This window comes from Plasmodium cynomolgi, chromosome 10, assembly GCF_000321355.1.
Source record: "Plasmodium cynomolgi strain B DNA, chromosome 10, whole genome shotgun sequence".
Taxonomy (NCBI): Eukaryota; Apicomplexa; class Aconoidasida; order Haemosporida; family Plasmodiidae; genus Plasmodium; species Plasmodium cynomolgi.
Window position 1 is genome coordinate 1,171,949 of NC_020403.1, and position 26,047 is coordinate 1,197,995.

At 46.4% G+C, this 26,047-nt stretch overlaps 4 protein-coding genes across 4 annotated transcripts; 1 reads left to right on the forward strand and 3 right to left on the reverse strand.

Moving 5' to 3' along the window:
- Nucleotides 1–1,726: 1,726 nt before the first annotated feature.
- PCYB_103640 (actin-related protein) lies at nucleotides 1,727–3,545 on the reverse strand (the record flags this gene model as incomplete). The annotated part of the gene is made up of 4 exons (XM_004222913.1): nucleotides 1,727–1,936; nucleotides 1,991–2,224; nucleotides 2,367–3,014; nucleotides 3,105–3,545. 2 exons carry the CDS (start codon nucleotides 3,543–3,545, stop codon nucleotides 2,367–2,369), a joined length of 1,089 nt encoding a protein of 362 aa, XP_004222961.1. The 3' UTR covers nucleotides 1,727–1,936; nucleotides 1,991–2,224.
- Nucleotides 3,546–5,085: 1,540 nt separating this feature from the next.
- Nucleotides 5,086–11,939, reverse strand: PCYB_103650 (hypothetical protein; the record flags this gene model as incomplete). Its single annotated transcript, XM_004222914.1, has 3 exons — nucleotides 5,086–7,919; nucleotides 8,186–8,483; nucleotides 8,685–11,939. 3 exons carry the CDS (start codon nucleotides 11,937–11,939, stop codon nucleotides 5,086–5,088), a joined length of 6,387 nt encoding a protein of 2,128 aa, XP_004222962.1.
- A 3,900-nt stretch (nucleotides 11,940–15,839) lies between these two features.
- PCYB_103660 (hypothetical protein) lies at nucleotides 15,840–22,414 on the forward strand (the record flags this gene model as incomplete). The annotated part of the gene is made up of 3 exons (XM_004222915.1): nucleotides 15,840–21,519; nucleotides 21,994–22,184; nucleotides 22,328–22,414. 3 exons carry the CDS (start codon nucleotides 15,840–15,842, stop codon nucleotides 22,412–22,414), a joined length of 5,958 nt encoding a protein of 1,985 aa, XP_004222963.1.
- An 860-nt stretch (nucleotides 22,415–23,274) lies between these two features.
- PCYB_103670 (hypothetical protein) lies at nucleotides 23,275–24,852 on the reverse strand (the record flags this gene model as incomplete). The annotated part of the gene is made up of 8 exons (XM_004222916.1): nucleotides 23,275–23,353; nucleotides 23,502–23,552; nucleotides 23,831–23,896; nucleotides 24,052–24,065; nucleotides 24,191–24,241; nucleotides 24,434–24,510; nucleotides 24,761–24,780; nucleotides 24,845–24,852. 8 exons carry the CDS (start codon nucleotides 24,850–24,852, stop codon nucleotides 23,275–23,277), a joined length of 366 nt encoding a protein of 121 aa, XP_004222964.1.
- Between the last annotated feature and the right edge of the window lie 1,195 nt (nucleotides 24,853–26,047).

Consider the following 26,047-nt stretch of genomic DNA (forward strand, 5'->3'; position numbering starts at 1 on the left):
TTGTTGCCGAAAAAAAAAAAAAAAAAAAAAAAATACATTCATCTCTGGACTGTTCGTTACGAACATGTCCGTTCTCATTACCGACTATCCTCTTTACGTGGGTTAAAAAAAAAAAACAAACGTATGCGTGGGGCTGTAGGCTACCCGAAGGGGCCTCCTTTAAGGAAGGACCAAGAAAAACGACCGAGGCAACGTGGTAACGTGGTAACGTGGTAACGCGGCAACGTGACAACGAGGTAACAATGCAACGTGGCAACGAGGCAACGGAACGGCTCGGGTTTCCACTCCGGGGGCACTCTTGTCTTCCCTTCACTCCGCAGCGTGTTATAAATTTTTTTTTGTAACGTTTTCTGAACATCCCTCCACGCTCAGGCAACTACACTAAGCACATGTGTGACCATGTGCATCTGTACAAATAGAACTGCTCAGCTGTGCACAACAAACGCGCATGGTACTTTGGGTAAACTCTCGCTGTCGTTCCGCTTCGCACAAGCAGTAGCATACCTTGCTTGTTCGTTTCGCTCGCTCGTTTTGTCTGCTCGTTTCGCCCGCTCGTTTTGTCTGCTCGTTTCGCCCGCTCGTTTTGTCTGCTCGTGTGTTTGTTCCACGTTGCGCAGGTTTGCCTCGTTCGTTAAGTTTCCCCCCGTTTCTGCGCTTTTTTCGTTGCTACTTTTTGCTGATTCATTTTTTTTTTTTTTTTACTTTTTTTCTTTTTTCACATTTTTTGCTTTTTTCTCTTTTTACGCATTTTTACTTTTTCTCTTTTTACCCATTTTTAATTTTTTCTCTTTTTATGCATTTTTACTTTTTTCTCTTTTTACGCATTTTTACTTTTTTCTCTTTTTATGCATTTTTACTTTTTCATTTTTTTTCTCATTTGAAACACGCAAAAAGGGGTATTCACAAAAAATTTGGATATATAGGGAAACGAAAAAAGGGGGGTGCAAAAATGCAAGCAAGGGGGGCGGGGATGAAGAAGCAGAAAAGGGGGAAGACTTAAAACGGGAGGTATAAAAAAGCGAAGAAAAGGCAGGTGTGGACGCACAAACGGAATGGACAGCAGGGCGGCGCAAAACCGTTGGTGTGCAGTTCGCACTTTGCCGCGCCGGCGCTGTGCCACGCGCGCTTGCACATGCTCCCCGGACACATTATCAGCTCATGATATTTTTCCTGTGGATATTCCCCCTCGCGGTCACAAAAAAAAGAGTAAAAACGGGGGTAAAAACGGATAAAAATGAACATTAAAAATGAACATTAAAAATGAACATTAAAAATGAACTTTGGACGGGGAGATGGCGGGGCCCCCCACAGGGGGGCCGCGTAACAAATGGACGCTTCCACAAACGGCGCCCATCGAGGCGTCCAGCTTATGGAGGCGTAGCAAACTAGCTTAAAAATCCGCAACGTGACGTCCCCCCCTGCAGCTGAAAAAGTGCTTATCGCTGCTGAGAACAACGTGCAAAATGTGAAACGAAAAAAAAAAGAGAGAAAAAATGTGGTAACACTCTCCTCATGCAGAAATACGCATCAGGGAGCGTGTTCAACGGGGGAAGCAGGGAAGCGGGGAAGCAGCCAAGCAAAGAAGCAACCACACAGGGGAGCCGCTACACAGGGAAGCCGCCAAGCAAAGAAGCCGCTACACAGGGAAGCCGCCAAGCAAAGACGCCGCCAAGCAAAGACGCCGCCACACCGGGACGCGCCCTCCGTGTGCGCGCACCCCCTGCGGCTAGCACTTCCGGTTGACGATGTCGATCCCGAACTCCTCGTACTCCCGCCGCGTAACAAAAAAGGAGTTGAAATTTCTGAAGGAAGAAAGAATACTGCCACCCTTCCAAGAAGAATACTGCTTATCGTACTTCCCATGAGTGAGCACCTGGAAATTTGGTAAACTTGAGTTGTTAAGAATGTCCAACTGGTTGAACTCTTTAATAAATCTCTGATTAAAATTATCAAAAAGAGTTGACGAACCAGTCAAAATGACATTCCGTACCAACTCTTCCTTCTCCTTTGCATTATTCCCATTAAGCATATTAAACAGAGTGGTGGAGACTCCTTCGAATTGATCTCCTTTGATAAATAAATTGCTCAGGTGATGACTCAACTTGGTGTTATATAATAAAGACGGAGTAAAAAATATTTCACATGCTATATTATTAAATTTCGTAATGTTAATATTTTGCCCATCTGGCAAAATATATATATTTAAATTTTCATTAAAATTCATATTTTTTGCATCATGAATTTATTTTCGCTATGAGCTACTTCACATAAATAGCTTTTTAAATCCTTCAACGGAATATATTTTGCTTTGTTATAATAATCCATGTGAATTTTATCCTTATTGTAGTTACAAAGATATCCATTTTTTATATAAACTCGTAATATGGGATACAGTATTCCTTATTATGTTTTTCTAGCAGTTCTTCTAGGAAAAAATCTATTGTTGAACCTCCTATATTGTAAATTTTGTAATTTTTATCTTCTATACCTCCTTCATTACATAGGGAGAAGTCTGTGTAACAAGACCCTATGTCCACTACTGAACACACATTTTTGTTGTAGGCAAATCCTGATAATACCGATTTGGAGTTAAAATATAAGGCAGGTACTTTATATTTTTCGAATAAAAGTTCTGATATTTTTTTTTTTATTTGTTGATTTCTTTTGTTGGGTAGTGAGAATAGGTATGGGAATTTTTCCATTTTTTCATTTAGCCCACAACTAACATTGTTGTGATTATTTATCATGCTCCTTATGCCATTCACATCTATCAGTTTGTTTTCGACTAGGTTGATGTCGAAGTAGTTGTTTTCTTCCGCCCACTTTTTCAGCGTCTTTAGCTCCTTCGACTTGGGGTCTTCCCTTTGGGGGGGCCCCTCGGCGCCTTTGCCGCCCCATCGTTCTGGTGCTTCTGATTGCTGTTGCGGTTGCGGTTGTTCTTCTTTGCCTTCTTCCGCTTCTTCCCCTCCTTCCGCTTCTGCCCCTTCTCCCGCTTCTCCCGCTTCTCCCGCCGCCTCCCTTGGGAGACCCCCCCACGAAGGAGACGCGACAGGCGCCGAGTCGGGGGGCCCTCCCCCGATCACCTCCCCAGTCACACCACCTACTACGTCTCCCTTATCGACGAACTCGCCGGCCATATCGCTCTGCTTCTGCAGCTTGTTGCCTATGAACACCTTAACCCTCTCCTGCAACAGTTTGTGAACACACCGACCCCCGTTCACATTCATAAAAAGGATTTTTTCGAACACATCTTCGTTCACATCAAAGTGGTTCTTGCTGTCCAGGTAGAGACAAGGCTTCACTTTGGTGTCCTCCAGCGCCTCCAAATAACACAGGGGGTAGATAAGGTTGAATTGGTAAAACTCTCCCTTGGTGCAAAGACATTTCTTATAAATTTCGTTTTTTATTTTGATCTCCAGATCGAGTGGTACCCCCACATTTGAGCTAAATATGTTCGTTGGGTTTTCGTCCCCCGCGTAGCCAATTTTGGTGTTTTCGAAACCCAAATCCACTACGATGCTCAGGAGGTCGTTGTAGGAATCCATTGGGGCGCGCGGGTGCGTAGGGCGATGCAGGCGAGCAGGCGGGTACGCGCAAGGAAGCACACGGCGAAGGGGACAAACAACCGGCGAGCAAACAACCGGGCTGTCCAACGTCACTGCCGATTGGCACAGCCACAGGAAGGACGCGAGCGCAGGTAACAATGTGAGCAAAGGCAAAAACGTTTATATGCCCACACGCACTATGCGCATGCACATGCATACGTGTACATGCGCTAGAGGGGACCCGTCCGCACGTGCCATTACACGAGCATGCAGATACGCAAGTGTTCGCGCCGAAAATAATTCGAAGCGATGAACTGGTACATACACACAGGGAGCAAAAAAAAAAAAAAAAAGGCATAAAAGAACATGCATGAAGGAAAGCAGCAGAATGGTGAAACAGCAAAAAGGTAAAATAGCAAAACGGAAAAACAGCAAAAGGGTAAAGCAGCAAAACGGAAAAACAGCAAAACGGAAAAAAGGCAAAACAGCAAAAAGGCAAAACAGCAAAGCAGCAAAACGGCAAAAAGGCAAAAAGGCATAAAGGCAAAAACGAATAAGTGTTGGTAAAAGAAAAAAAAAATAAAGCAAAGTACAGATGCAAAAAATGTTTTGCACGAAGGGGGGTAAAATTAAAAGAGTTAGGAATTCTTCATTCTAAAAAAAAAATGACCATGTTTGTTCCCGCGCTACCAACAAGTTTTGGATCGCGTTTCCCTAAGTGGCAGTGGCGTATTCAAAAAGGTGTACGCATTATGCATGCAGCATAAACACCCATGATACGCGTAGTAAGCGTACATCTACCGCCCGCGCATGTGCGGATGTGCATGGCATGCGCGCAAACAGCACGAAAAAAAAAAAACGCGTACAGGTACGCAAAAGTGAACGTGAACAGAAGCGCCAACATGGACTGAGCGAGCGCGGACACGAGCTGAATACATTTTTACTCATATGTGAGCATTTGCATATTCATTTTTTTTTTCGCACTCGCATTGGCCGCTACTCACGGGGACACAAATTTCGCCATTTTTAAAGCGAGTGCTGGGCGGGTTGGCCCCATGGGTATGAACTCGGTGTGGATGGCTAGATGGAAGGGAGTGCGGACGGGTATACGGGCGGGTGTGCATATGCGCTCGTTTGGTCACCCGCGGGGGAGGGTTAAAATGGTTTCAGCGGCCGCGCGTCGGTCCAAGTTGTGTTCACGGTGGAAAAAAGAAAAGAAAAAAAAAAAAAAAAAAAATATATATATATATAAATGAACTAATAAATAGATGATTAAGCACACGAAACGGGGAGGCTCGGCCAAATGGGCGCCGCGCCGCGCAACGCAACTGAAAGGGTTATCACAAAAAAAGCACCACCGACTGGTGGGGGCGCATCTCGCCACAAACGGGCAGTCTGGCGCACGCGGGTAGGCATACGCACAGGCACACGCACAGACATGGGCATACACAATTCACGGGGGCTGTATGCCCCATGGATGTCACCCAAACGAAGGGGAAAAAAATTTCCTACACAGCCGGACACGACCAGTTTACCATCCTCACCGGTGCACCTGCACAATTAATTGCTTAAGCGGCTGCACCATAAACGTCTGATTGTGCATGTCGAAAATGAGGTGAAATTTATTTATGTTGTAGATTCCCTCCCGAGTGAAAAGCACATTAAAATATAGCTTTTTGCTTTGTCCCTTTTTCAATCTTTTTACATACCGTTGGATAATCCCCATGAAAAGAAAGCCGCTTAATGAAAGAGGCCTTCCTGTTCTTCTTCCTCCTGTGACTTTCTGTTTTTGGACATTTGCTGGTGAGAGGTTGCTGCCCAATGGGGTGCATTCGTGAACGTTTGTGCAGTGGTTGTTGTGCACATATGTGTTTTCCCTTACGGTTTGGTGGAACTTCTTGGTGATTTTATCCGTGCGGAGGTTTCTTTTTTCCATCGAGTTGGCTGCCTCGAATATCATGTCCTGCTTCGCGATGTGCTTCGCGATGTGCTTCGCGATGTACTTCGCGCCGTTCTTCGCGTCGTTCCTTTCGCCGACCCCTTCGCCGATCCCTTCGCCGACCCCTTCACTGACCCCTTCGCCGACCCCTTCGCTGACAGGTTCGCTCTCCCCATCCACCTCATCGGGGATGCAGGTGCTTCCAAGTAACCCCGTCGACATGCTTACCTCAAAGTTACTATCCCATCGGTAGCTTGAGCTTATGGGGCTGTAACTGGATAAGTTAATTTTCCGCGTCACGCTGTTCTGTGCAATACTTATTTCGTCGTTAAGCACGGACTGGTAGGAGAAATGGGGGGTGTTCGCATGTCCTTTTAGTTCGTCTATGCTACATTGGGGGAAGATCCCATCACATATGCTGTTGTATTCCAACACCTGATCGATTTGGAAGGCCCCCAACTCATTTGCGCAGCTGGGTATGTCCATATCCCCCCCGGGAGCGACGTTCACGTTGATACTACTTACCGAGGGGAGTTTCTTCTCGTCATCCTCCGGCAGATCATTCTTGTGTGGGTATTCAGTACGTCCTGGGAGCTCCTCCTCCCCCCGATCGGCACCCACCTCGGGAACGTCCAACATGGGAGCGTCCAACATGGGAGCGTCCAACATGGGAGCGTCCAACATGGGAGCGTCCAACATGGGAGCGTCCAACATGGGAGCATCCAACATGGGAACGTCCACCTCGGGAACCTCCAACATGGGAACCTCCAACTCGTGTCCCTCTCCATAGTCGTAACAGTCCATGGAGAGGGCTGAATTCATGGAGCCCACCTCTTCAGCTTGCACATAAAAATTGGTAAGATCTTCTCCTGAGTTGTTGTGAATGTTGATTGCTATTTTAAAACTTTTTTCCTTTTGGTTATTCAGGTAAATGTCTCTGTTGTTTGGGTCCACTGAGAGGGTTACTATATCGGTGGGGAAGTGGACTGCCTTTTTCATGGATCCCTTGCGGGTGTGTGTTCCATCCTTCACGACCCAGTTCATGTGAACAGCGATAGGTGCTGCATTATGTGGGGAGTTTCGCGACATGTTCACTTCTACGTTTGGAGGGGCCCCCCTGGCGCAGAGAAGCACCGTGGATTTTTCTCCTCTCCTCAGGTATACAAAATCGGACGCGTGCACGGTAATCAATTTGGTGAAGCTCGAACTGGCGCACACGTCTTCTCTTTTTTGGAGGGAGCCCTTTTCACTGGCGTGCACGTATGTATTTTTTTTGAGGGGACCTCTTTCACTAGCGAGAGAAGGCGTCCCTTTCTCACGCTCCAAAAGTATGTTGTGCATACAAATATCACTCCTGCACAAGTTATGGATGAAAAAATAAATGAACGAGTTTGGACCATGACAAGGGTTAAGGAGGTATGTACTTAGCTTGACCAACGGAACGACATGCAGTAGCCTTAGAAATAAAAAACATTTTTCCTTTTTTTCGACAAACATTTCTGGATAACTTAGAGAGCTTTCTTTTTTCTTCTTCATATGTGTGTCATCTCCCATTTTGATTGCTTCATTTTTATGTTTGCACAAAGCTGTTATCATACATTTGTGCATCCCCGTACAATTTGATTTTACCTGAACGTGCAGGTAAAAAACGTCATTTGGGGAAATATCTCCACTGATTTTTATGTGCTGAATTTGTTTGTTTTTAAATTTTTGCCTAAACACATTGGTGTCTTCACGTAGTGCCTCTTCACAATACAGGTCGGCAACTATGGAGAGGTGTTTCCTCCTTGAGTTAAATTCATTTTGGGGAATTTTCTCCCCCCCTTCCACCTTGGCGTTCTTTTCATGGGGTAACCCTCTACACGTGTGTTCGTGCATTCCTTCATCATGAAGCGACATATGTTCCACATTTGGAGGTTCCCCAAGTAGGTACTCCTCTTCGTTATGTACTACCTTATAGCAGTTAAAAAGGCTGGAGGGGGTTATGCAGAAACTTAGGTAATTCACTGGCATGGCTGAGTGGTTAACGGCTTTTATGACCATCTCGAACTGTTCACCTTCCAGAAGCTCAACAAAATCTACCTCGTAGTTGCTGACATCTCGCTTCTCTCCCGAACGGATGTTTTCAAATTGGAAAGAGAAATGATATGTGTTGTCGTAAACGTACAGGAGCAGTCTATTGTCTACATCGTAGTGCTTCATTTTGTCTGTGTTGTTCCCTTCTGGCATTCCTATGTTGCTAGACCATGTGTATGAGTTAATTTCCTTGTTGAGTCGCTTTACACTTTGCTTCTTGTCCTCCTTGCCATCGCAGTTGTACACTTCGTCGTACTTTATGGTGTGCATGAGGTCGAACTTTTTGTTTAGCTTCTTCATGCCGTGCGCGAAGAAGTTCTGGTGTACCTTGACGAGGCCGAATAGGTGCCACGTTATTCCTAAGTAGGGTGCAAGTAGGGGGGTTCGGACGTGAGACGCGGGCGAGAGAGGTGCCACGCAGGGGTTGCGAAGTGGCGAGCGTGCCATGGGGAGGAACACGCGAATGCGGCACTCTCACTAATGCGCCACTCTCACTAATGCGCCACTCTCACTAATGTACCACTCTCACTGATGCACCACTCTCACTGATGCACCACTCTCACTAATACACCACTCTCACTAATGCACATGGCCGCTTTTTTAAACGGCCCCCTCTCGCTCTTACCCGAAATGAACAGCAAGCCCTTCTTCTGCGGGCGCAGGAACAGCGTGAAGACCCTGGTCTCCCTGGCATCCAAAATTATTACCCTTTTCTCAACCTCGATGTCGCTATTCATGCCTCCGTTATGGTAATACGCGCAAATGTGAGCGCCCTGGCATTCCACCTTCGTGTGCAGAGGATTCACCAACTTAAAAGTCACAAATATGAGCTCTCCCTTCGAAGCGTACTGAACGAACTTGGTGTTCACGATAGCTTCCTCCTTGGTTGTGGACTTCTGATATATATTTTTTCCCCTTACAGACTGCATGAGGGGAAGGCAATTGGTAAATTTTTTCTTCAGTTCGTGGACGTACGTGGTGAAGCATTCTTTACTGCTTGAGCTTAGGAAAGGGGTCGTGTTGATCGACATGATGGGTGCGTCTCCTGGAGTGCACGGTGAGTTGTTATTCGTCTTCCCTTCGGGAGAGGTAGTAGCCCCTCGGGAAGACGCAACCTCACAAACGGGAAACTCAGCTGATGAACACTCAATACAATCGTTGAAAACAGAGTTGATAAACTTCTTGTATGTGACGTGAAGGTAATTCATCTCGTGCAGATTCGATAGCGATAAACCTTTAAACTCCCTGGCCATGATGGTGAACAGGTCATCAATTGTCGTGTCATACTTGCTCATTTTAAACAGGCACTCCTTGATGAGGTGGAAGAAGTTAGTTTCGATTCTGCTTTGGTACGTATAGATATTCGTTTTGCTCACATAAACGGAGTTTAGGAAGCAACCTTCGTCGTTCCTTATGTGCAGGAGGGGGATTCGGAGGTTCAGGGGTTTTATTATGTTCTGCTCGTTGTCCTCCTGGAAGTACAGCATTCGGTTTAGCTTGTTTGGGGAAGCAGCTTGGTGGGGCGAAGTTTGGTGGGACGAAGTTTGATGGGACGCACCTTGGTGGGACTCCCCTTGGTTTGGCTCGCCCGTCGAGTCTTCCACCGGACCCACTTGATTACCCTCGTGCGTTCCTAGCTGGGCACCCCGATCCCGCATCCGCCTGAAGAACCTGTTCAAAACTCGGTCGACATAAATTTTGTACACGTAGGCGAACTCCCTAATGAAGTTAATCTCCTTGTCCGGAGAGGCGCAGTAAATGTCTACGTGTCTGTTTAGCACGTAGGACTGTTCGAAGCTCTTGGCGATGGAATTCAAAATGCAGATGTAGTGGTTCAGTGCCTCGTAGTATAAGTTAATACTGAATGCTTGACGAGCCATCATAAAATGCAAGTGCTCATAAATGTGTTTCATTTTTTTCTTTTCATATTTCTTTAGCACCTTGGAGTAGCAAAAAAGGGCCAACTTTTTGAATCCACATTTATTGAATGTGTGTCCTGCCAGGGTCATTTCGAATAGGTACTTCCTGCATTTGTAATCGTTTTTTTTTTGGACAATTTGCTCATCTGAGTCATCCTGCATGAGGGCATTTTCTACACTACGATTTCCTCGACTCGTACTTTGATGACTCTCCTCCTCATAATCATCTGAGCTGGTTAACGTCTCGATGGTTTGTCTTCGCTGGTGGGAGTCTTCACTTACGTTTTCGTTCCCTTCGTAGTGGTGCCCATTATGACTATGTCCAAACGGGGGATGAAGCGCTTGGTTGCCTTCCTGCGATGCGCCCCTCAGTTGGGCCTCCCCAAAAGTTATTATGTTACCTTCGCTCAGAAGATGCTGTGCCTGTTCACTTTCCCTGTTGTCCAGGTGGGACTCTCCCATCGTAGTGATGCCCCGTTTAGCGCCCTCCACATCAAGACCTTCACTCTTATGAAATGAATTTTTGGCTTTCTCATTTTCTGGGGCGAAGTTGACTACTGCCTGATAGGGATGTCCACTTTTTTTTTTTTTTTTTTTCCTTTTCTTGTAGCTGTAAGTTATTTGCTCTAAGAGTAACCCAGACCTTATGTTATTAATTTGGAAAGACAGCTTGGAGGGTCTACCCTCTCCCACGGGTCTACTCTCCTCAATGAGCTTCTCATCCAGATAGGTAAAATCCACATTAGCATTTATCAGAATATTCACCGATGCCTCGTTCTTCTCATCATACATGAGAGACAAATAATAATTTAATATGGAGCATATAAACATGTAGTTGAGGTGTTGACATTTTGAGAACATTTGGTAACTGAGGTCGAGGTAGTACAGGGAATCCTTTTTGTTCACTTGGCTGTCCATGTTGAAAATGGAAAGGCTCGTAAGTTTGTATATATTTCCTAGGTAGAAATATAGCTTGTCATGCTTAAATTCGTTGATGCAAATTTTCAGGGTGCTGTAGGCCAGTTCGTACTCCCCCAGGATGAAGTACACGTCGCTGAGGGTTTTGTACAGCCACTCCAGGGGCTCCTTGTTGTACTTCTTCGCCTCGCCCATGGGAGAGGCGTCAACGGGGTTGGCGGCGTTACCGGGGTTGGCGGTGTTACTCGGGTTGGCTGCATTACCTGGGTTGGAGGCATTACCCGGGTTGGCTGCATTACCCGGGTTGGCTGCACTTCCCGGGTTGGCGGCGAGCACGTCGGGGTCTCCCCCCATCTGCACCGAGTCCCCACTTGTGCTCCTTTGCACCGACGCAGACTCGGTTGGAATGCCTTTCTGTTGGTCCCCCAGAATGGAAGCTTTCTCTTCCTCCTGCGCATACTTACCAGGAATAGCGTTACTTCCACCTGCCGCGTCACTGCTCGGTGCTAGCACATTTTGCGCGACGTTGAGAAAAGCACTACCTGTCTGTTCGGCGACCAACAAAGCAGCATCGGTTGAACTAAAATTCAATTTTGCTTTCTTCCACATGAACTTTAACTGATTTCGCAAAGTTTTTCTATTCCTCAAAATGAGGTGATTAATATCGTAAGTAATTGTACTGATGTAGGGAATTACACAAATTTGTACAAAATTATGAAAAAACATTTTCAGCGAAACAATGTCTACGTGGTCTAGGCAACAGCAGAAATAGGCTTCGTCCAAAAGTAGTGGGTCCTTCTTACTGATGTAAATAATTTCGTCCGAAAAAATATAATCATAAAGGGAACTCATTTTATTGGCAATGTTTTTCTTCACTTTTTTCATTTCCTCAATTTCGATGTTGTTTGTGGCTGGTTTGATTCCATCCTGAGTCGAGTCACTAAAATGGCTACCCAAGTTATCCACGTACAGCTCCTGTATGCTGTTTAATCGCAAAAGGTGGGAGTTCTTTTGTGGATACAACCTGTTTTTGTTTCTCCTTACCGAGTTAATTTCCGTGTAGGACAACATGCGTTCATCCCCCAGGACGCTTTCCTTAGAGTACAGCTGCTGGGAGGGAGTGTCTTTCGTTAAAGGCTCTCCGTTCTGCTGAACGCTTTGTCTGTTGGATCCATCTAAGGGGGGGTTCCCTTCGTAGGGGTTTCCCACCTGGGTTACACCTCCCTTGGTTAGCTCATCATCAGATGGGCGTCTCACACTAGAGAGGGACTCAACACCTTCTAAGTGCTCCCCCTTATCAGTATCCACCGAGCAAACAAATTTCGTCTCTCCTCCTAAGGAGTTATTCAAAAATCGATGCGCCTTGATAATAAGCAAATGGCACTTGAAATTGAGGAAGGTAGACTGAATTATTACGAACAATTTCTGCACATCAGTCTCTATGTCATCATCGTGGTTGCTCGAGATGTGAAGGAGAATTATACACTTGGGAATGTGTGTATGTATATTCACGTTTTCCTTTTTTAAGTCCTTCTGCATCATACTTTTGTATGTGTCGATTACGTTTTCGTCCCTGGTGCTGCAGATATAGATGAGACCTAGGGGGGTACAGGAGCTGTCGCTAAACACGTGGGTGTATTTCCAGGCCGTCTTAAAGTAGGTCCTAAACCACGGAAGGAAGAAGGCGTTATATTTGTGCACATTCGATAGGGATTCTTTTCTCTCTGTGCAGTGTCGAAGTGCAGTCGGAGCTGACGGAGCAGTCGGAGCGGTCGAAGCAGTCGGAGCGGTCGAAGCAGTCGGAGCGGTCGAAGCAGTCGGAGCAGACGGAGAAGTCGGGGCATTCGGAGCAGACGGAGAAGTCGGGGCATTCGGAGCAGTCGAAGCAGTCGGGGCATATGCTGTGTGGGGGGGAGAAAAGGGGGTTCCTCCTCCATTTGCTTCTCCCACTCTTTCGCTGTACACACTGTGCGAGGGGAGTCCCCCCCCCGCGGGCTTCCTCAAAATTTCTTTCTTCACATCAGCTGCTAACGCATTCGAGTTGGCACATAGGTAGTTAAAATGGCCCTCACTCTGCTCAGCACTGTCCTGATTATTCTTCTCGAAATAGGCACTTAAGTTTCTTTCGTTGTATATGTCGCTGTAATCCGGCTCATTGTGAGAAATGGAATCAATTAAGAGTCGATCCAAAGAATCCAATTTCACATCTATGTATTCTTCAAGGTTAACAAATCGCAGCTTTATTTTTTGGTACTCAATAGTCTTTTGGCATATGACATTATTTTTGCTTAAGTAATTTATGCTTACTGCTCCACTTAGGGTTAGGTCTACTTGTTCATTTTTTTCATTCAGCAAATGGTTGGAGCATCCGAATGGCTGGAACAGGTCGTTTAGGCTAATGCCTAGGAACAGGGCGACTTCTCGCTTCGCAATTCTGCTGCTGCTAATTAGGATCGTCGACACGTAGATGTCCCCGATTATGTTTTTGATTTCCGCCTCGATGCGCTTGGCCATGATGGGGTGGTCCTCGGAACAGGGGGCGAGGTGGCGAGGTGGCGAGGAGGTGACCCTTTCGCAGGAGATACGTACCACTTGGTTGCCACTTAGTTGCCGCTTAATAGCTACTTATTTGCCACTTCGCTACCGCTTCGTTGCCGCTTAGCTGCCGTGGAGTTCCCCCAGCTGGAACTCCCAACCCGTTTAGGCCCCAAGGAAAAGAGCTCACCACACGCTCATGGGCGGCTCTGCACAGAAGAAGCGCCACGTCCAAGCAGAGCACCGCTCTCGTGGCTACATAAAAAGTGGTGATGTCTTCAACTGATGGAAAAGCAGCGAGGCATTATTCATAACCCAGGGGAGGTAAGTCGTGTCGTTGGGGGTGTAACACACAAAAAAAAAAAAAGGGGGGCTTTAAAAGGATAACAGAGACCAGTTTGCACACAAACATGAGCACATATCTACACCTGCTCGGTGAGTGATGATTACGCACATACGCCTCCCGACTGAGGAATTCCCCATGCCGCTTAACTCTACCTAGGGGATAGGTGTTTCAAAAAGGGGGACTGAATTTCTACCTCGAGAAAAGCTAAAAAAAAAAGATTGTTAACGCGACTGGGCAGAAGCTACTGTAGGGAGGAAAAAAAAAAAAAAAAAGTGTAATCTCTTTTTTGTGCCCTTCATCGGGGTGTATACTGTACTTCACCCTTGAGAGCTTTTTCGAACGAGGGGGAGATCTCCAATGCAGCATTACCCCCTCGGTGTGTGACATACGTTGACTCTCACTAGCGCACACTCGCATACATTTGGGGGGGGGGGGCCTATGGGATGGTTGGGGGAATGCTAGCCCATGTGCCTGGCGAAAGCGAAAGGGCCATGATTATGACACCTCTGCTGCTCAGGTTATTCACTAGAGAAGGTCGACAAGGTGTGGATGCACAAAGAGGAAAGGAAACTCTAAGCGTTGAAAAGAAGAGGAGGCAACAGAGAATGGTGCAGCGATTGGAGAAGGGAAAAAAAAAAAGTAAATGCATGAACATGGCATGGTTTTACTCCATAGGGGAGAACAACAAATAGTACGTAAAAAAAAAAAAAAAAAAGTAGGAAAAAAAGGGGAAGAAGATCTCTTTACGTAGCTTTCACAATTTGCTTACCATTTTGTCGAGGTCAAAATAATCGTACCTTTCTCAATAACGAATCAGCGAGGACCGTGTGGCGGTGGGCAGCATATATAGCATACATCACGATCCACGTAGCTCGCGGCTGACCAGGCAAAGGCGGGGGGCACACTATAACGTTGAGGGGTAAAAAAAAAAAAAAAAAATAGTCTACCATGAAATGTCCCTGCCATTTTAGAAAAAGCATTGCATCCATTTTTTTGTTTCATTTTTTTAAAAGGGATTCTCAAGTTGCGCTTCCCCCGTTTCTTCACTTTTGTGCAATTTTGTTGTGTTTTTTTTTGGGGGGGAAGCATATTTATATAGAAGGGTTACGCCCAAAGGAGGCGGAAAAAATGAGCTCATTGTTGTACAGTGCATACTTTTTCCCTCGTGCAAGAGCCCATTTCGCCGCTTTCCCCTTTGTAGTCACTGCATAAGGATGCGAGAACGGGGGTAGGACTTCCGTTTAGAACAACCTTATCCTTATCATTCCTGTGGTGATGCCACTCAGTGCCCACCTATAGGAAGTGAAACGTGTCGCCTCGTTTTTGTCCCAAATGAACGACAAAAGGGGGATTTAAAAAGAAAAACACACCAGGGAAGTGGATGCAGACGGGGCAATTGTCTAAGCCATGTGTTTGCCCCCCTTTTGAAATTCCTAATTGTCTCTTTTTGAAACCGCCCGCGAAGAGGTGCACACTCGTCGGGTGCTCTCCATATTGGTGCACATCACGTGAGTGACTCTCTGCTTGTCCCACCGCTTGTCCCACCGCTTGTCCCACTGCTTTTCCCACTGCTTTCCCCACTGCTTTCACCCCTCCTGTGGCAAACCAACATGGAAGAAGGACAACTCAAAGTTGAGTCCCGTGTGGAGACCCCCGTGGAGACCCTCGTGGAGGAATATATATCCCCTGAAAAGGTAATGTTTCGCTATGATCGAGAAAAAAAAGTGGAGCTAATGTACGAGCGGAAGAAGGATAAAGAAGTGAATAAAATTAGGGCCGATATTGTAAAGCAGTTAATCCACCTGATACAGTTAAATCACACACAAGGGAAAAACATAGGCAGCACGCTGACACAGATTATAGGTGCCCTCAAGAAATTTTTATTCTGTAATGAAAATATGAATAGAGGATCCGCAGTGAATTTAATTGCACACCTTTTTGAAGAGATCAGCATGGTGGACTTAGACACAGAGTACCTAGAATGTCTTGTACTTTTTTATATTAAGCTAATTGAAGACTGGCATTGCGTCAGTGGGGTCAGTAGATTTCTATTAATCATGTTTGAGAGATACAGGGACTTGTTGAAGGGAATGAAGTTTTCCTCCGATGTGAAGAGAACGCATAAGGTTTTATTCGCTTCGAGACGTGGGAAGGGGAAAAAGAACCCTGAGGGGGGTGGTGTGTTTGGTCAAGTAGATCAGGGTGACCCTCCAAATGGGGTTGCCGATCCTGGGGGGGACAGCGATGATGAAAACGAGTACGACGAATATGCTGCTTTTAAGGAAAACGGGGTACTCTACCACTCGGACGCCTCTGCAGAAGAAGACGAAGATGATGATGGCTATGTCGAGCGCGGTGGTCCCCAACGTGACCACGAGGAGGAAGAAGAAGAAGAGGAGGACGAATCGGAGGAAGAAATGGAGAAAGAAAAAAACTCCTGCGTTGTGTATAAGATAATGAAGAGCCTGTTCAAGCACGTCCACGCCCCGAGCTATCTACAAAATATACGGCTAAATTGCTACCGCATCATTTTGATATCCTTGCAGGAGTTTAGAGCCGAGATGGTAGCCATTCCAAATTTCATCGACAAGATCCAAGTGCAGCTGGAGAATGAGTCTGACCCAAGGAATATTTTGGTTCTCTTTGATATTATACACGTTCTGTGCAGTGGGTACATAACGCATGACCAAGGGGGGGTAGTTCAATCGGGTGGCACAGCGGAGCGGGTGGAGCAGCAGGAGGAGCGGCAGGAGGAGCAGCTGGGGCAGCAGGAGGAGGGCGCTCAGGGACGAAACCCAGGAGCGCTGTTCACCCGGGACAGAGAAACACACTACCTCAAGTCAGTAATCGACATCGCCTTTTATTACTTCCCAATAGAATTTGTTAACAGCGAAGGAAGGTACGACAGCATCACAGAGGAGGACCTACAGAAAGCCTTCTACATGTGTCTCAAGTCAAACAAAAGGTTGGGGAACTACGTCATAATGAATATCCTAGACGAACTATACAACACACAGGATGAAGAAATAAATGAAAAAAATTTACAAAACATAAAAGAGACTCTAGGAGTATGTGCACCATTCTATGGTAGTGTATGTTGCTCAGGATTCATCTCCACAATCACAGGACTCATCGAATTGGAATGTATTGACAGTGATGCATCAGATAAAATGGCAACTTATTTTGTAAAAATTCTTTTTCTTTTTTTCAAAATTGTAAATGAAGAAAAGAATGAAGAGTTGAGGAGATCCCTTTTTGATATGCACTTTGCTGGGATGTTTCGGAAATTCAACAATTTTCTCATTCTGCATAAGTGCCTGTGTAGTGAGAAGCAACCCTTGGGGGGGGTTGCACCTGAAGCTGAAGCGGTGGAGCGCGGGGTGGAGCCCCCTGTGGGGGTATCCTCGACGGGGCGTCCCAGCTTGGCGCAGCTCTTCCGCTTGGAAGAGATTGCAAATCTGTCCGACTCTTCTCAGTCGGGAAGTGTGAGAAGTGTGAGAAGTGGTGGGAGTGACCGAAGCAACCGAAGTGGAGGAAGCAACCGAAGCAACCGAAGTGGAGGAAGCAACCGAAGCAGCCGAAGTGGCGGAAGCGCCCCCAAAGAGCGCAGCGAGTGCACCAGCGAAAGCGACAGGAACATCCTCGCTATCATCAGGGAAAAAAACCACATCGAAAAAATGAAGGAGAGAAAGGAGAGACAAAACAAAAGGAACAAAATAAAACTGAACAAATTTCCCGTGATTGAAAAGATCCTCGTGTGCTTATCGAAAGGGAGTACCTACGTCTTCCTGTACGTCCTGGAGACGACCCTTAAGCCGATGCTCCACGAGTGCTACTACTTGGTGCACGCTCTGACGGGGGAAGGGGAGTCTCCTCCCCGTGGAAGCGCGCAAGAGACGCGAGCTGAACAGAGAGGACAAGCTGGACAGAGAGGACAACTTGAACAGAGAGGACAAGCTGGACAGAGAGGACAACTTGAACAGAGAGGACAAGCTGAACAGGGCTCACTCCCTGCGCGCAACGCGAAGGTCCAAGCCAAGTGGAACCTCGTCGCGACGTACCTTAGCTTTATAAACAACGTGATGAGTGAAAGCGCGAAAGTGGAGGAGGTAGTGGCGAGGGGGATCAGCTTTGTTAAGGAAATCTGCATAATCGGGGAGCTTCTAAGGATGGGGCGAGACCAGTTTTTTCACGCGTACCACGATTCGGGTCTTCACCTCTTTGGCATCCTGGCGAGCTTTGTGTGCATGCATGGGGGGGCAGCTGTGGGGGGGAGCGTCCCGAATAGCGGCACAGAGCACGGCTCAGCTGGCAGCCCAACGAACGACGCGGCTGGCAGTGCAACAAACGACGTAGCTGACACCGCAACGAACGACGCGGCTGGCAGCGCAACGAACGACGCAGCTGACACCGCAACGAACGACGCAGCTGACACCGCAACGAACGAAGACGCCCTGTTCCACCAAGCGATCATCCTCTTCTTCTACTTGATCGGAATGCACCCCGGGGAAAACGTAAAGCTGCGTGTGTTGGGCCACAGCGGACGAGACCTCCTCGACCATGGGGAGGACCACCTCCTTAAGAGCGCAGGCGAGTGGAGAAGAAGCATCGTCGAGGAACACCATCAGTTCATCTCAGATATCAAACTGAACAACGAAAATATTGTACGGGAATGTAAAGAATATAAAAAAAACGACCTGCTCTTTTTTCTCACCTTAGTAAGTAAAATCATAAAGCACAAGTATGAGCAGATTGGCAACTACCTAAATACGTTACTGATGAACATGTGCTTCCTACTGCTAAAGTTCCACTTCGGGAAGAACGAAGATTTGAATTTGCACAGATCCCTTTTGAGGGAGACCTACCAGGTTGACATTCCCTACCTCTTTTTCATTTCCACCAATGTGGCTTCATTCGTGGTGAAAAAATTTTACCACTGCGTTGAGGAGGTGAAGGAAAAGCTTCTTATCTTGAAAAAGGAAGAAGACACCACAGGGAGTGTCCATACCCGTATTGAGGTAGACAATCAGACGGACTGCCAGCTTGATTTGGAGTTATCTCCACAAATGGGTGAGTATGACCCCCATTCAGGGATGACCCCCGGTGGAGTCATTACTGAACTTCTTCGCTTCGGTGGAGGTCCTATTGGAGAGACGCTAAAGTGGAAACGCGTTCAGGTGAAATGCCTGCTTGTGGATCCCACACAGGGGGATACACTAAAGAAGTCATACGAAACGGAGGTGAAAGAAATAAAAAAACGTTGGGGTGAAGCAAAACAGGAAGAAGGAGACACAACGTGGGAACGCCAATCGTTTAAGCTTACCATGTGTGAACCCACAAATAGGGAAGACATCACATCGTTTTATCTCGCCTATATAGTCAGTTTAGCGTATTCGCAGATTTACAAGAGGTGTGAAAGGGTAATGCAGAGATATGGATCGTTTTCAGTTTCAGATGGGTCACCACATGATAGGAGGAACAACCAAGACAAGGTAGAGAACGAACTATGCAAACCGCAGAACGAACTGTGCAAACCGCATCTTCTTGTGAATAATATGGAGGTGATGGAACTCTGCATAAATTATCTCTACGAGGAGGCAGTCGTGAGGAGCATCCTCTCAAGAGGCACGTCAACAGAGGAGGGGGAGCAGCAGGAGGAGCAGCAGCAGGAGCAGCGGCAGGAGGAGGAAGAGAAACAACAGAAGGGACACAACAAAGCAGATAACCTGAAGTGCATCCTAATAGTGAATAGCAGTGATGAGCTGAGTTACTACGGGACCTACGTGAACAACTTGAAAAGCTTCATTCGAATAAATGAAGTGAAAAATCTACACCTGAGGGACCAAATCACCAAAAGGGGGGAAGCTGCGAAGGTTGGACATTCCCATATAAGTCCCATGACGTATCTCTCATGTAACAACCCCTTCCGTAATGTAGACGTGTTCGAGACGGACACATTACTGTACATTTTAAAAATTACCTTAACGAGTCATGTAATTTGTGAAGATTGGAGGGGAAAAGCAAAGCAAGAAGGGGATGTAGAAATGTCCATTTTGGCTAGTTACCTATATCGGAAAGTAAAAAAAAACGTGAATCATATATTTATCACCATGAGTGAAGCGAAGAAGAAAGCGTTTATCGAAAGGATGATTGATTTCTGCGTAGGTGGGGATGTACACCCACACATGTCCGATAAGGATGGTATTTTTGGAGGAAGCATTGAAGAGAGTTATCACTTGGATAATTTAATTGGGGCAAAGTTCACCCCACGTTTGATGAACCCGCTTCTGTTGCTTTTCCTACCTGCCCTACTGTCCATCCACACACAAATAGGACTAGACCACATGCAGAAATTATTAAAATTGTGCATGTACATCTTTTTATTTAACCTCCCCCTGGAGAGCTGTTCGTCCAACCGCGTTAGCACCTGTGAGAATAACTCAAATGGAGGGGGCACCTGTTGGGAGGGTCTCACCAGAGGTGCGAAGAATGGAAGTGCACACCTCTCACGGGAATCCGTTTCGAAATTTTTAGACGAAAAAGGTAAGGAGCATTTCAAGGAAGGGGAAGTCCCTTTTTGGGATGGCGACCATGTAGGAGACTGTCTTCTCCACCTGGATCGTGCCAATTTAGAAAGTGTGCATAAATGTGCCCTACAGATTGTAGGCATCCTACTGCATAACTGGGATGGTATTCACAAAATGGTAAACTATATTTTAGCCCCATTCGATTTGGTCGACGATCTTGGCATAAGCTTAAATGGTGCACTATCTTTTAAGCGTTTTATCGACCTGTTTGCTTCGACGTATGAGGCGTTTATACGTAGGTGGGAAAAAGGGGGAGTAGCAGATTCCAAGGGGGAACAACTACCCAGGGGAGATGAATCCCCATTGGTCCAACTTCTGAGCAAACTTTTCGAAGCTCCCACGTGGGACACATCAAACCAGCTGTTCTACCTTCTAGATTGTGTTTACTTTGGCGAAGAGGACCCCTACTTTGCCCAAATATTTTACAGTAGAGGAAAAAATGAGCATCCCTTGAGAGAAAAAGGGACTGCGAAGGGGATGGAAATTGGCTTGTTGGATAGAACTTACTTGAAGGGGATGGAAATTGGCTTGTTGGATAGGACTTACTTGAAGGGGGAAAATCGGGAGGGGCCCAACCTAGGCGAGCTGAAGTTTGTGAGTTTTTACCCCCACGAAGAGGGAACAATCAGGGTAGCCAATTTGAAAGAGGTGATATGTCTAGCCGGGGGTCAGTCCATTGGAGGTGGAGAAGAAAATGGAAAGAACAGCAGCGGTAGCGATAGAGACGAGGGAAACCTTTTTCTTCGTCGATATTTCCTCCATTTCTTCGTTCAGCATTTCTCTCTCAACTACGATTTGACGTTCCACCTGTGGAAGCATACCTCAGAAGAAGTAGCAGAGGAAAATCTGCAACACGTATGCGACAGCGTGGCAAGTACCTCACTTCACCAGCACACATTTAAGCAGGTGCTAATCTGGTATTTCTACCTGTACCCTTCCCAAGTCTACAGTCACATCTACTCAGTTATTCACAACATAAACACGAAGCTTCTGTTAAGTGATGAGAATTACAACCGTGTTGCTTTTAACCCCAACGATGCTTTCCTCTCCTTATGTAGAGAAAAACTGTTGCACTTTATTTGTACCATGTATAATTATTTGTACTTGATCGATGTGAGTGAGAGGTTCCTTTCCATGTCTGAATTCCTTTGGCTCATGGAGAGGGAGAAGTTTTCATTTGATTACTCTCTGCCCTTTGATGTCATCAGGAGGAATGAAAAGACGCTAACTTTTTTGGAAAAACTGAGCAGCTATTTGGGCTTCTATAATGAGAGCAGTGACAGGGGCATTTCGAAGTCGGCAACGCTCGCTACGGACAAAATGGACCAAATGAAAAGGGAGAGCAACTCAGATGAACACCTCTCCGATTCCCTCACGCCAGGATTGATCAGCAGTATGGATGCATCTCATCAACAGGTGAAAGAACACAGTGTGAGTAACCCACGCAAGGCAATCGAAGCAGATGGGGACCACCCCAAGGGTAGCAACTTCCTCTCGCTTTTACAAAAACGGAAAGAGAATAGGATACTAAAGTACAACTGCAGGTACCTCTGCCTAGTCCACCTGGCGTCCATTGTGCTGTTGAACACACCTATGGAAGATGCACTACGTAAGCATTACAACGTCATGGAGATGTGCATACTAAAAGGAATAGGTAAAATTTCGAATTTTTTTATAAGCAAAGGGGAGTACATGCGTAGCAACAAGAGGTACATTAACGGGGTGTTGCGGACCAACGTTGAGCTGGTTCGTGTTCTGTTTGCCGAGGGGGCGGAGGGCCCAGGTGCGAAAGGGGAAGGTCATGAACGTACGGGTGAGGAGCTAATCGGAGGGGAACGCCGTGAATGTATGGGTGAGGAGCTAATCGGAGGGGAAGGTCATGAACGAACGGGTGAGCAGCTAATCGGGGGGGAACGCCATGAACGTACGGGTGAGGAGCTAATCGGGGGGGAACTCCATAAACGAACGGGTGAGCAGCTAATCGGGAGGGAAGTTGTGTCCCTACTGCTGGTGCTGACCTTGCGCCTCCTCTATCTCATAATGAACCTTTTCAATTTCGTGTTGGCTCACGAGGGGAAGATTTGGGGGTCCCGGGATGGGTCATCCCCCATAAGAGCGTCTCCCCAAGCACCTCCGAAAGAAGCTCTTCAGGAGAACGTCCAATTTTTATTGTCGTACAAATGCCGCCTGGTGAAGAGCCTGCTCAAGTTAATCGTGTCTGTTCCGCTGCCTTTGGCTAGGTATCAGTGCGCCTGCATTTTTTATGTCATTTCGTTTTTAAACTACAAGTCTTTTCTACCCTATGATGTCATCCAGGACGTAAGTGTTTTCCCCAGTTGGGGGGAGAGGGTTGCTCAGTTCGCTGGGCGGCTTCCATCAGGGCGGCTTCCCCCACGTGGTATGTCTGTCTCCCCACCTTAATAGTTGTGCCCCTACCCATCGCGTCTTTCCCCCCTTTGCAGATTAAGTGGTACCTGTCCATCGCGTCCGTGGACCCGCACAAGAAGGTCAGGAAAATGGTGGTCCTCTGCAGAGCCAGGTGGATGTAACTGCCCCTTTAAATTTTCGTTTCGTTTTTTTTGTGTAGTGGAAAGGCAAAGTTGGTTGATTAGAATTTAAAAAGGGGCGTTTATTTTGCAAATGGGGAGAATGGAAGTTGGCTTGAAAATAAGGTGGCGTTACCGTTTTGCTTCGCTATGTTTTGCTTTCTTTTGCTTTAGTTTGCTTTACTTTGTTTGTTTGTTTTTTTTTTTTTTCATTTGGAATTTTTCCATGTGCATGCCTTATGCTCGCGCAACATGAGAAAAAAAAAAAACAATAGCAGTGCGATAATCACACCAACAGTCGTGGCAGCATTCGCAGCGATAGTGGCTGCCATCAAATCGCGCAGCTCGCGAAGTAACGAACGAACGTTAGTCAGTCAGTTAGTCAGTCAGTTATTAAGTCAGTTACAAAGAGGGAACTAAATAGGGGGGGAGAGGCGGACGGGGGAAAACACACGCAATAACACAAAAAAAAGGGAAAAGGAAACCATGGAGATGGTACGAATTTGATGCCAGACAAGCGAAAGAGGGCAAAACGGGGAGATGAAGGATGCAATAGAGTAAAGTCTTCCCCAAAATGCGCCACGTTGTGTATATAGGGCTCCAGCATATGTGTATGGGGACGTCCGTTTTGGGGGAAGGGTTTCCCTACCAGAGCTAACATATGTAGGAAGTGCGGCGACGTATTTTTTCCACGTCGGGTGATAGAGGCGTCCACCTGTATGCCTACGGATGTGCATATAGACATGTGTGTAATTGGAACAGGATGCCGCTTCTGTCCTCTCGTGCGACGTGCACAATTGCGAAGGTGTAAAAAAAAAAATATTTCATTTTCCCCGTATCGAATTTAGTGTGGCTAACATGAGCTAAAAGGCGACTGCGAGGAAGACAAACAGCAGGAGGATAAACAGGAAGGGTCCGTACAGCACGAAAAAGTATTTCCACCTGCACGGGTGAATGCGAAAGGGGAACAACGATGTAAGCAGGGGTGCGGAGAGCTTAACAAGTTGGCGGTCAGTCTGGGCGATCAGTCTGGGCCGTCAGTCTGGGCGCCCTTTCGAGCAAGTTGCTCTTTATCTCCTCGCGCTCTTACGAGACGAAATGGCCATGGATCACTAGATTTAAGACCACCTTGAACGGGGTCCTGTGGAAAAAAGGGGGGGAAGGGAGGCTCATCGATAGATTAATCAAAATTGGGTAGAGGACCCCCCCTGGGAACAGATACACAATGCAGACGTACAAACTGGGGGGGGGATGTCTCGCAACAATGCAGCCCCACGCACAGCGCATCGTTCCATCCATCGATCTCGCTATGCAAGTACATAAATGAATAAGTACATAAATAAATAAATACATATATATACATATCTGTGGTGTGAAAAAAAAAAAAAAAAGTGAACTCCCACTCGGGGGATAACGTACCAGTCGGATCTCCCCTTATACTTTATGTTATTCAGGACCATGGCGACATGGTGGTGGCAGTTATTACTGAAAAGGGAATTTATTTAAAAAAATACTTCTCCTTTTTTTTCTATCCTTCGTAAAGCGGAATGTTTTGCGATTTTCCGTGGGGTCATTATTTAGGGGATGTCTTTTTTTTCTTTCTTTTTTTTTTTTTCTTTTTCTCCCTTTTTTTGTCTTACACGAATAGGTTATGCTACAATGGGCAGGAGAAACGGGTAACATGGGGGTGGATGCGCGAATGAGAGGGAACCGTATTGGTTCACTTGGAAAGGGGGACACCTAGTGCCCCAGCGGAGGAAGTGCGTAGCTTTTTTTTACCTTCCTTTTAGAAAAAAGGTCGTCCGCTTGGTAGATGGCGTCATCGTAGAACTGGGTAGGTGGTAGGTTGTATGGGGTAAAAGGAGGTTATTTGCGATAAACGGTAAGTTGTATGGGGTAATCGGTGGACTGCTTGGGGTGTTAGGAGATTGTTTGCAGTCAGTGGTAGGTGTTTTGTGGTAAGTCCCTTTTTTGCAGTGGAGAACTCTGCAGCAGCTCGGGGGAAGCTCCCTCCTACCCTACCTTGTCAGTGATGGCCAAAGGAAGTTTATTCTTGTCCAACTGCCAATACTTCATTGGGTCGCTAAATTCCATATTATCTGGTTTGGAAAAAAAAAAAAAATAAATAAAATAAAAAGAAGGGAAGGGGGGAAGGCAGAGTGTCTAGTTTGAGCAGTGGCAAGAATATTGTCTGTTCAAATCGGTTCAGCTTATGCAACCAGTAACTGTGGATGAGAGAACGTAGAGAGTGTGTGTGTGACTAAGGTAGACAGTCCATTCAGAACAAACATGCAGGGGAGTAGCAGTACCAACTGAGATCGTGTATGATCCGGAGAAGTCGTGAATTACGCCTGATGATGTGCCGATTCCTGCATGGGATGGGAAAAAAAAAAGGGGGGGGATACACAACCATCTGCACGGGGGCATCCCTACATTATCATCGTTTCAGGGGTGAAAGAATCCACTTTGGAAACAAAGTGGCTTTTCTTACCGACATGCCCCACTATGGGGATGAAGGTGGACGCGCATGGTAGGTAGGAGAACACGACACAGTACGGGAACTGCAACGGGGGGGAGGCGACAAGTGGCGGTGGCGAGGTGATGGTGCTGAGGTGGCGCTGGCGATGGTGATGGCGCTGGTGATGGTGCTGAGATGACGCTGCTGAGGTGACGGTGGCGTGGCGGGTAAGCCTATGGTTGCCCATTGTGCCAGCGTGTGTACATGTGCAAACTCGGCTGGGAGGCACGGACCCCTCCTTCCCCATCTCACCGTCGCTCCATCACTATGGTCATTACCTTGTTGTCTTTTCTGTTAATCTCGGCATTCTTCATGAAGTCATTTGGCATGTTGTGCAGTGGGGGGCGAAAAGGGCGTCGAAAAAAAAAGGCGACAAAAAAGGCGACAAAATAGGGCGGTGAGAAAAAAAACGTGGAAGGGGAAGCTCCGCGGATGGTAGTCTAACGGGGGAGTTGGTCAGCTGGATGGCTGATTCCCGGTGAGCTGCAAAGGGGGCGAATAAAGAAACGGACAAAAAAAATAAAAGCACTTGGGCGTGATTAATAAGTCGACTTTGCGGGGTTAAAAAAAAAAAACGGAAAACAAGAAAAAGGAAGCAAGAAACGAGAAACGAGAAACACACGTTTGTATTTATGAGTATGTTTATGCGTACGTTTATGTGTACTTAGGTGTATTCCTTTTTTTGAGGTCGCTTGTCAATTCTTTCGTCGTGGCCAGCTTTCCCGCGCAATTGTGTACACGCATGATTTAAGGCGGGCCCGACGGAACGCCAGCAGTTCGCGCTAGTGTACGTATGAACAGGGGCACTTGTTCGTTTCATTTTTTTTTTTTTCGTCCTCCTTTTCGGCACTTACCCACCCGTGCGAATACGCTCAGAAAGGAAAAACGTATTTCACCTTTTGAGAAAAAAAAAAAAAAAAAAAAAGAAAAGAATTTCGCTGAAGTCCAAGTGTAAGCTTATGTGCACATCCTACTGGGAAGAAACAACTTTTCCGTGTTTCACTTTTTTTTTTTTTTTCAAACTGAACAGGTGAACAGTGAGCTTGTGACAAGTGAGGCTTATGCTGCTCATTTTATTCATTTTATTTTTTTTTTTGTGAATTTTTTTCATTTTTTTA